The following is a 10,627-nucleotide window of genomic DNA, read 5'->3' as shown; positions in this document are numbered from 1 at the left end:
CCAAACTGCAGCGTGGGTCTCGTCAAGCCTCAGTGCCTGCATGTGGAAGACAGGTACGCCTGCAAGGTCCCCACCTCGTGAGAGAGGCTGCCGGAGAGGCCGCCATCCCTAAGGGCGCTAGCGCGTGCCGCCAAGCCCGGGGGTTTTGACTAGCCGGGACGCCGAGCCAGTCACCTCGTAAAGCGATCAAGTCTCAACAGGAGAGTAATGTCAAATGAAGAGAACATTAGAGGCATTTCCGGGGTCCGCAGAGAAGGAGTAACACCTCGGTCCCGCAGACTTCCAGGATGGTGCAGCCCAGAGCCCCAGCCAGTGGCCACGGGTTCCAGCCCCAGCTGTCCGCCCTGCAGCTCACTTCTGGTCGCAGTGCACCACGAAATTGGACAATCACAGGGCCTGCCTCAGCGGGCCGCTGAGAGAATGAAAATAAGTCCGCGTAAAGCCCTTAGAACACGGCACAAGGCAAGCGAGCCAAGGCCATGTCGGAATCACGGTGATCGGCAGTAACTGTCTGACGGTGGCTCACGTGGGGCCTTAGGTCTCTACGAGAAATTTCTCCGCCACTAAGGCTAACTGCAAAGCTGTCTGTGTGGCTTCTGCGATGGGCCTCCCAAGACTGACGCCCATTTCCACCACATGCCAGTGGGCCAATCCTGGAGGGATTCCGGCTGCCTGGAGGCGGCTTGAAAGGCTGAGCTGAGTGGGAGTGCTGGTTTCATCGCTCGGGCCTGGCTCGGAGTGTTTACCACCTGAACTCTGGCTGGCCGGAGCCAAAACACGCACACGCAAATGCAAACCCTCTGCCAAGGGCCTCACAGGCCACTCTTTATAAACACAACTGATAGAGGTGCAAATACTGGGCAGCAATTGACTTCTGCCTTTGTAAACCCTCCTCCTGGAGTCCACTTCCCGGCAAACATAGCGGGCACAGCGAAGTGTTCAGAGGTGCTCAGGAGCTGCGTCAGCCAAGGGTTGTCCCCAGAGGCCCAGGGCGATGGAAATGGCTCTGTTTACACCAGGGCCCTGACTGTTACAGTGTTATCCCAACAACAAAGAATTCCATCAGGCTCCCCTCAAGACCACTATTATTTATTTTACCCTGGTTACCAGAAACCGAATCTCAACAACAAATAATCCAGTATTATGAATGTTGTCCACCATCCCTGCTTAAGAAACACTAAGAAACTCCATCTCTCTTTTACGGGGATTGTAAAAGACAAAACCAGATGATGGAGGGTATTGGAGAAGGGAGGTGGGGTGGCTGGGATCTCACCACAATCGGTAATAACACTAATCTTGTTCTCTCCACACCAAATTAGTAAAGTAATAAGGATAGTGAGAACTTTCTGGAAACTTCTCTCTTTAGACTCTAAAGGGAGTACAGAAAACATGAGTTTTCCTGGTGCGTTTATTGTCATAAATAAAGCCCTATAATTCCTTCTGGCCCATCCCCTGAGGGCCCTGTGTTGACATTCAGGCAGAGACTCTGCAGGGCAGCCCCCATACCCCACCCCCACCCCTGCAGAGGCAGGACCCGGAGTTACCCCACTGCTCATCTGTGAGGGATTTGCCCACAAGCTTGTTCGCAAAACACATTTGTTCTCTCCCTCTTGGGGTGTAAAGCGAATGTCGACATCTCCTGTGTCTCCGGAACCAGGGGCGCACTGTGCACACGCCCAGCTTCCAAGCGGGCTGGGGCTGGCAGGAGCCCCGGTGGGAAGTTGCCCCCGCCCCTGCACACCGCGCCCCGGCCGGGCAGGCTGCAGAGCGCTCCGAATGGTTTTGATTTGCAGCAGAGAGGAAACTCGAAAGCCAGACACCGAGACAGACACGGATCCGGTTGTGAGGCCGACGGGCTGTGGGCGGTGCTGGCCCCCCGCCCCTGCCTGCATCTTTATTACCGAGCTGGGGCTGGAGGCCTGTGAGCAAGGCTGATGGCAACAGCAGATGCGCCGACCAGGCGGCCTGGGGCCAGGGAGGAGCCAAGAGGGGGGCGGGGGTTTGGAGGCAGGGGGCCAGGGCGCAGGGGCCAAGCCCAGGAGGACCAGCGTCTGCAAGACAAGAGAAGAGCACCCAGGGGCGCTTTGCTTGGAGGAGGGGAGCTGGAAGCTGCGGCCGGCTGCCCGGGGACCATGCTGTGGCTTCAGACAGGCCTGGGCTTGGGGGGGAGGGGAGTCCTGAATCTGCCTCTTAGGAAGTGGATCAGCTCCCTAATTCTTTGGAGCCTCCCTTCTCCCTGTCTGTAGAAAGAACTAAAAATGGACTGCGGGGTTGGTGTGGAGAACATAATTATTTCAAATACCCCGTACGGTCCGACACAGGTTTCAACAAACAGAAACAGGTGATGTGATCTGAGCCTCAGTTTTCTCATCTTTAAAATTGGAGTGGTAGTATTACCTTCCTCATAGGATTCTTCAAAAGATTAAAGGAGATCATTCATAATCTGGCACATTATAAATGCTCAGTAAATTCTAATTCCTTTCCTTTCTCCACCACCCTCGCAATCCCTCCCTTTCCTTCCCCTGGTGGCAAAGGAGGCGCTCCCCTACCTAGGCGGGAGAGGGCAGTTTCTCTGTACCATATGGTTGCAGTTCAGAAATTTTAAAACAAACACCCGGGGATTAATAAATACTAATAATGAAAGAGATGAGCATAGGTAATAAAACATGAAGCTAAATTCGTGAGAAGAAAATATGGTGGATTCCAGAACTATAAATATTTAAGTTAACCTGAGACACTGGACAGAACTGGGACCTGGGGGGTTTCCAGCAGGGTCTGTCTGCCTGTCTCTCTCTCACACACACACACAGACACACACACACTTTATTCCGCTGGGTGGATAAGAGCTCTGAGACACCCCTACCCGCAAACCTCCGAGGTGAAGTAGGAGAGATGCAGCGCGGTGGGAAAGGGAGGGCCAACCGTGAAGTACCAGGAGGTGAGGAAGTGAGGCTCACAAGGGAGGAGGGGAGGCCTGCCCAGGCGTCTGCAGGCTTGCAGAACAGCCGGACTGGAGCAGGGAAGGAAAGAGTGTGTCCCTCATTAATGGAGATACAGCACTGCTCAGCACCTCTCCCAGATAAAGCCCCCCCCAGGAAAACTCTGCGCCTTCTTTAATTCCAGAACATGGGTAGAAGGCCACTGTTAAGTACGTAAAATTTAACCTCTTAGTCACTGGACATTGTTTATATAACCACATAAAATGAATAAAACTAAAAACAAGCAGGGGCGCCTGGGTGGCTCAGTTGGTTGTCTGTCTTCGGCTCAGGTCATGATCCCAGGGTGCTGGAATCGAGCCCCGAGTCGGGCTCCCTGCTCAGCGGGGAGCCTGCTTCTCCCTCTGCCTGCCCCTCCCCCTGCTGTGCTCTCTCTCGCTGACAAATAAATAAAAAGAAAAAAAACACTAAAAACAAGCAGAAAGTAGTTGGAGAAACTTGTTAGTGCCTCTGAACTGAGATGTTTTTAGACTCTCATGTGAATACCATTTCCCTCCCTGCCCCAACACACTCACACACACAGACACACACACGCACGCAGGCACACACGCACATGCCCTTCTCAGCAGTTAGGTTAGGCGTAAGAAAACTGCCGTCCATATAAGGAAGGTCTGGGACATCACCAGAAGCCCTGTCAAGAACAGGCAGGATATTTACCCTGTGGGAAAACAGATTGGGAAGTCTGGCACCATCCCACAGCGGGCCGTCAATAGCCGGTCATTTGGACGGCCGCCCTTGGTCCCGTGGCCCCGCATGTGCAGCAAGCCGTACCCTGCATCCGAAACGTTATCAAGAAGTAAGAACATCGCAGTCAGAAGACGTTGACTCCTGTCCTTTGTGTGAACTTGAGGACATCACTCCAAACTCAGAGCTTGTTTTCCTCACCTGTAAATGGCAGGCTTTCCTCCCCTCCCCTCCTCCCTGGAAGAGGACTAAAGGAGATCGAGTACGTGAAAGCCCGACTCTAAGGTGCCATTCTTTGCCCATGACCATGGGGACTCACGTGGCCTGCTTGGAAGTTCTCGCGGGCCCAGCTAGAAGCAGATGCGGGGGGCCTGGCACTTTGAACACACATTTGTGGTAGCAGCTACGTGGGAGGGGCTCCTGAACGGCCCCCGCTCAACAGCTCTCAGCTTCTACAGTGAGAATAGAGCGCACTTTTTGAAAGCAGTACACCCAAAGAAGAGGTGTGCCAAATAAACCACGTGCTTAGAGAGAAGCAGCAACCTTGGACAGAAGCATTATCTTCAAGGCTCAGCTGAGAGATGTCTTAACAGAAGAAAACCGAGGATCCTAAAGGGAATGGACAGGATATGCACTACTCTTGAATATAAGGCAGCAAATTACAATTCACAGCGCTCACAGGCTAGGGGTGGGGAGGGGGGGTCCTTTGACAAGTGAGTTGGCTTGTTTGTAAGCCTGTCTCCTCATCGACAAGAGTACGCACCTCGTCGGTTTGCTCTGGGACTTCCGAGGTGACCCTAGGAAGGCACAGCGCCTGACGCCAAGCGACCAAGAAGTACAGGACACCGAGGAACGCTTTGTGTGAAAGGACAGAATGTGAACATTTCAATAAAGACCAAGTCAGGGGTCTGTTCTTTTCAAATGAGATTTATTGTACATAAAATAAATTAATTACAGTTTAAGCCAAAGAATGAGTGGCTTTTTAAAGTGCATCTGTGTCGGGGATTCGGCGGCGGCCCCTCTATCTGTTCGCTCGCCGTAAGACCGTGTTTCCGTATTTAAGCCACGGCTCGGCCAGGCCTGGGAAACGACCCGACGTCATTGCCGTGAGCCACTCACACAAATCACACCAAAGTCAATGAACACATCTTTTTTTTTTTCCGTACCTGATGCAAGAGTTAAAAAAAATGATACAGTCTCACAATTACTCAAAGTCTGGGGCTGAAGAGTTTGAGTTGTCAACCCTTTAACACATACTCGCCCAAGCACACCCGTCCTGGGTCAGGAGGAAGCAGTCCCTTCCGGCAGGCACCGTAAGCCTACAGATGGCCGTCCACCTACATCACATCTGGCCCCTAAGCCCCACCCTTTACTGGGGGGCTGGGCGGGGGAGTAATTTCCTCCTTGCTCCTTAAAGAAGAAATCTGGGGTATCCTTCAGGTTAGAAAGGCATTCTGTCAGGACTAGTGTTCCGGAGATGCAAATCAGATGTGTGAGAGAAAAAGCAGTTCTTCCTCTTAGGGGGAGAAGAGGGAAAAGGAAGAAAGAGAAAAAAGGGGACAGTGCTTAGTCTGTTCTTCATTCCCGCTGTCAAGCACACCCATCCCATTGCTGAAACTACAGCTGACGGTCATTTACAAGGTAAGGAGCGGACTCCAAAGCGATTCTGCCGCCCTCCCCACGGCAAAGGAAAAGACACCGAGTCCAGGTCGTGTGTCCAGAGCGGCTCAGTGGGCTCCCCCCCCCAGCCTCGGCAGTTCTGTCCCCCTGCTCAGAACGCGGACTTTTCTGCAGCAGTTCCCCAGGCCCTCCTGGCCCCTCGGCTCCGGCCCTTTCTGGAACCACAAACTCCTGCCAGCATTCAACGATCCTGCACTAGAAGATCCTCAGGCCCCCTTCCTGGGAAGACCAACCCCCCCCCCCCCCCGGTGGACGTCCCTGCTTCAGACGGAGGTGACAGTCCTCACTTTGGCCGAGAGGGCTTGCTTGAACCTCCTCTTCAGGTCCTGCATGTTGGGGGACTTGGGACGGGGGATGAGGGAGGTTCTGCGCTTCTCCGGCGTGCTGCTGGGCTGTTTGTGACTCACTTCCTTGCACAGGACGTGGAAGGCGTTATAGACATCGTTGTAGTTCTCGCTGACGGACACTTCGTAGAACGAGCAGCCCAGCATGCCGGCCAGCTGCAGTCCCAGCTGGGGGTCCACCTGCTTGACGTGCAGCAGGTCGGCTTTGTTGGCCACGACCACCACCGGCAGTCGGCTGCCCAGGTGCAGCTGCTGGACGTGCTGGTGGAGCTGGCTGATGAGTTCATAGCTCTTGTAGTCGGTGACGGAGAACACGATCACCACGGCATCGGCCCAGCGGATGCACCTATTCAGCTGTTCGCCGCAGCTCAGGCCGTTCTCGTGCACCTGCAAGAGAGGGGGTGAGGGCGAGGTGAACACCGGGGGGGGGGGGGGGTCCCGCAGAGAGCCCCTGGCTCAGCCGGACCGCGAGATCCAAGGGGCCCTTGACGGTAATGCCAGGTTGCAGGCCATAAACAGGCTAGCTCCCCACACGCTTCAGCTTTCTTGACAATATGTTGATCCAGCTGCACGGAGCTGAATAAATAACAGTGCAGCTCACCACACTCCAGTGGAAAATTGACCTGCAGAGAACTCCACGCAGAGAGACTTTGTAGTTGCACAAAATGGGAAATTAACTGGCTAGACAGTAAGTCTGGGGAAGTAAAGATAGGAGCTGGAAGCATTTAAACCTGGATAACCGCCCAGTTCAAGAGGGAAAAAAAAACACACACACACACACACCAGCAGGGCTCTTTTGTCTATAGAGTAACTTTCCACAATATTAAAGTGATCCCACGGATTTAAAGACTAGACCTAAATGTTTGATTTTCAATGCCAAATGCACGAAGGTAAAAACCGATCGTTTCAACCACAGCAAGCCAACTGTGCCAATTCCGTATGTGTTTGGTTTGGTCTTTCCTGCCGGACAGAAGCCTCCTAGGATTTCTGCCCCTCAGCCAAATCTCCCAAAGGAAGCCAGGCAAAGACTGACCAACAGCCAAAGACAACCGAAGTGACAAGCAACATGTGCAAAGCCTAGTTCTGACTCCCCCAAATTTCTCTCCTCTTCAGCATAAGCTTTATTCTGAGAACAACCGAACAATCCCATAGCCAAGTGGGCTCCCTGTGACTTAGTAACGAATCCCAGAGCTTCGCACCTGAATACCCGGGGTGTCTTGAACCTGGAGAGCCAGGGTTTCACCTTCTATTTGCACTTGTCTGGTGTAGAGATTACCTAGAAAGGCAAAAGAAAAAAAAAAGTGTGTGTGTGTGTATATGCACACACACACACATATTATGTCTTTCCTTCTTGTACAACTTTTAAAACATGGTGGGATTTTTTTTTAAGTAAGAAAAAATATACAACCTGAACTAATGCACACAAATAAGCTATAGTTTATTCTATTTAATGAGCGTATTTCAGCCGTTCTTTTTAAACAACTGCAATTCTAACCCCAGTTTAGGGCATTTATTAAAACCAAGGCAATGTTTGCAAGTTTTTGGAAACTGACTTATCCCATTTTAAATGTGGAGTATTTCCTTGAAGTAAATTTTCTTGTTCAGCATTCATGGCCATTTGTTTTAATTTAGTACTTCATTACTCTCTGGCATCAGTTTAGTCATTAGGTATAATAACTTGGTAGGCAAATATTGTTAGTAAATGCACAGCCAACATTATCAGTTGGAATAAAAATGTGACATAATGGTAGCCAAATCTACATCAAAGCAGAAGGCTGTCACGCCTTATCTTGGGACGGTTTATATAGCACATTTCAAATAATCCCCTTAGGTACTAAATATGGTCTAAGGATTTAAGCAATTTGCTAACAGAGCATAGGTAGAAAGCCCTTAAGCCTCCCCGGTGGCCATCTTTAATCACAGAGATTGAAATAGAGTCCTCTGGCTTATTTAGGAGCTCCCCTCCTCAAATTCTACCACCTAGTTATTTTTTTCTTTGTTAAAAAAAGAGAACTTTAGGTTTACAACGGCTCTCCTTTGGCTTTTGCTTAAAAGGTCGCCTCTGAAAGGCGACCAACAGAGAGGGAGGGGGGTGGGGGAAGGAGCTGGCCATTTTTTTTTTTTTTTTTTTTTTTTTTTTTTTTATGACTTTTGCAGGAGTGTTTTGAAGGGAGAGGCTCTTGAGTACAAAGGGTGCTTCCAACTGGGGTCCCTATAGTTAAAACATACCAAGGAGAATACTTTCAGGCACTTGATAAAATGATGAATGGGCTTGGAATGGAATGAGGCCAGATGGCAGTTATGGGAGGGGGCAAGCAAAATTGGAAGTGGCAGGATCCTGATGCTCAGACTGTCACTGTGAGCGAGGCTCCCTGGGAGACACTGAAAAATGGTTAAGAGCAGTCCTGTGCTAGCCGAGCACACTCTCTCCAAATGCGCCTCCTCACCTGCGTTTCTTTCATAGTCACCGATGAACCGTTTGGTGAGGAACCGGACCACCAGAGCTGCAGGTCAGAAAAGAGAAAGGAAAGAGAGTTAACTCTGGAGAAGTTAAATTGGTGTCCACCCCACCCCCAGCCTGGGAAACCACTCTCGCAGAGAAAGCAAGCCGGGCGGCCACCAAGTGAAATTCCTACCCTGCAGCTCCTTGACCCTTCTTCCAGACACAACCGAGAGGGGGTAAAAGGCATCGAAGGCCTGGTGAATTATGGCTCTGTCCAGCTGGAAGGGTCATTTGGCCCACCCGCCTCCAGGAGACAAAGGTCTTTCTTAACCTTAAAGACCTCCAGGAGGGGTTCTGTTCCCTAAGTCCCCCTTCTGTTCCAGGCACCGCCAGGCAGGCTCAAGATCCCCAAAGTTCTAATCCCACTTGCGCCAGCGGTGCCCGGAAGGAGGCCCGGCCATTCTGGATCCCAGTTTCCCTCATCTGTTGAAGAAGGGGGTTGGAGGCGATGCTGGCTCAGGTCCTCGCGGAGGGGCAGCGGATCAGTAGGAGGGGATGGGCGGCCAGCTGCCCTCCCACCTCTCCCCCACGCCTCGCTCACACGCAACTCCCAGCGGGGGCCGTCCACGTCCAGCCCCAGAGATGAGCCGGTTCTCGCCCGAGCGCGAAGACTCACCGGTCTTGCCCACGCCACTGGCCCCCACCACAGCGATCTTGACCAGGCGGCGGCCCGCCGCCCCCAGGCAGCAGTCGGCGGCGGCGGCGGCGCTGCCCGGGGCGGGGTACTCGGCGATGGTGCACATGTTCTGGATGAGGCGCATCGCCGCTCCAGCCGGGGCTGCACCACGCGGGACGGAACCTGCGTCTTGTGCTGCGCGGGAACGGGCGGGAGAACCCGGCCCGAGGGGTCCGCGGTAAAAAGGCACCGGAACGCGGCCGCGCGGCAACTAGGACTAGCTCGGGCTCGGGACGGGGACTGCAGCCGGGCTGCGCGCGCGCTGTTTTCTCCGGGGCTGGCCCCGCCCCCTGCCTCCCGCGGCCAATCCCGAGGCGCCCCGCGAGAGGCTCCGCCCCCGGCGCCGCTCGGCGCGCGCCGCGCCCCTAGGGGCACCGGGAGCCAGTGCTGGGCCTCGTGAGGCGCGGGGAAAGTGGGGCTGCCGGCCCGAGAGGGGGCAACGTGTGGGCGCGAGCCGAAAGCGCAGCCAATGGCAGGCGCGGGTGCCGCCCGGGGTCCCGCTGCGCGGGCACGCGGCCCATGCTGTGGCCGCGGGGTTGGGGGCGCCTCGGGTTCCGGGAAGCGGGGCTCGGCCTCACGGCGGGCGTGGGACAGGCGGCGGCGGCGGCGGCCAGGGCCTCGAGGGCGTGAGCGCTCGGGGTCGGGAGCGTGCGGCCTGCTGCCTGGCTTATGCCCATCTCCTTAATTTGGGACGTGATCACACTGACTTGAGTGCCTCCGATCATAGATTTGGCTGTGATGGCAATCAGTTACAAAGACCCCATATCCACTCCCCTGAGATGTGACAATTAACTTCGGGGTAAAATAATGTCACCCTTGTTGTTCTAGACGCACGTACTCTGCCTCCAGTGCACAAGGCAGCAGATCACTCAACCTCTGACTAGCGCACATGAACACACAGAAGGTCGGGTGGGTGTACTGCACACTCGGGCAAAGCACGAGGTAATTATAGAACAAGCTTTCTAGCGCCTCACACACAGTCACACCTCCTCCGAGAGCTGTGAAATGGAAAGAAAACAGTTACCCCAGCTGTCTCTGGATGCTGACTGGATTGGGAGCCAGAAACCGGAAAGGGTCCGCAGCGCTTAGTTTTTGGTTCTAAGGGATGGCAAGACTTAGTTAAGTGACTTGATGCCAAGGAAGACATGGGCTTGCACAAAATCCCAAGCTCCTGCCCCTTAGGTTCTCATTAGGGAAAGGCTTCAGCGGCAGGCCCCATCCAAGCAACATTCTGTAGCTGGAACTGACTGCAGAATGTCACTGGACACTGGGGCTGACCAACTCCCCACTCCCCCATCCCAACCACTCTCCTCCTCACCCTTCTAGCCCTGTGGGCCCCCACGTGTTCCAGAGGCTTTTATCCCAGGGGCGAATGGCAATCAATATTTGTGTCCACACCCACATTAAAGGTTGAAATATAAAAAGGTAAAATAAACCAATTCCCTTATCTACACGTGTCAGGCATCTAGTTTGACTCCCCCTGATGTTCTGAACTTAACTACCAGGTATCTGACAGAATTTATGAGGCCGACCCAGTCCAGCCTCTGAGATGAACCCTCTTGCCTATGAGTTTAGGTGTCTGCAGGAAATCAAGGGAGAAATAGAAGGCTAATCTCAAACTTTGAGACTTGGCAGCAAGTCTAGGTGGGGAAACATAATTAGCAAGGCACACAAACAAACTTGGCAATAAACATCATAAAAGGTTGACTTCTAGGAAGATCACAAATATGAAATCAATTTAGCC

At 53.2% G+C, this 10,627-nt stretch overlaps 1 protein-coding gene across 1 annotated transcript; it reads right to left on the bottom strand.

Annotated features, from left to right (window-relative positions):
* Positions 1-4,595: 4,595 nt before the first annotated feature.
* Positions 4,596-9,133, bottom strand: RASL11B (RAS like family 11 member B). Its single transcript, XM_032400352.1, has 4 exons — positions 8,824-9,133; positions 8,152-8,208; positions 6,904-6,980; positions 4,596-6,091 (listed from the first exon to the last, which is right to left on the bottom strand). Exons 1-4 carry the CDS (start codon positions 8,966-8,968, stop codon positions 5,624-5,626), a joined length of 747 nt encoding a protein of 248 aa, XP_032256243.1. The 5' UTR covers positions 8,969-9,133; the 3' UTR covers positions 4,596-5,623.
* Between the last annotated feature and the right edge of the window lie 1,494 nt (positions 9,134-10,627).

The sequence above is a fragment of the Phoca vitulina genome, unplaced genomic scaffold (genome assembly GCF_004348235.1).
Source record: "Phoca vitulina isolate PV1807 unplaced genomic scaffold, GSC_HSeal_1.0 scaffold3, whole genome shotgun sequence".
Classification (NCBI taxonomy): Eukaryota; Metazoa; Chordata; class Mammalia; order Carnivora; family Phocidae; genus Phoca; species Phoca vitulina.
This window is presented reverse-complemented; position numbering and strand designations above follow the sequence as displayed.

Bases quoted from the DNA above. Each gene is read 5' to 3' on its own strand.
- RASL11B (XM_032400352.1), bottom strand. From the start codon at position 8,968: ATGCGCCTCATCCAGAACATGTGCACCATCGCCGAGTACCCCGCCCCG. The intron at 6,981-8,151 runs GTGAGGAGGCGC...TTGCCTTTCTAG, and splicing joins TGACTATGAAAGAAACGCAG to GTAATCTCTACACCAGACAA. The intron at 6,092-6,903 runs GTGCGAAGCTCT...CCTCTCTTGCAG, and splicing joins AAGACACCCCGGGTATTCAG to GTGCACGAGAACGGCCTGAG.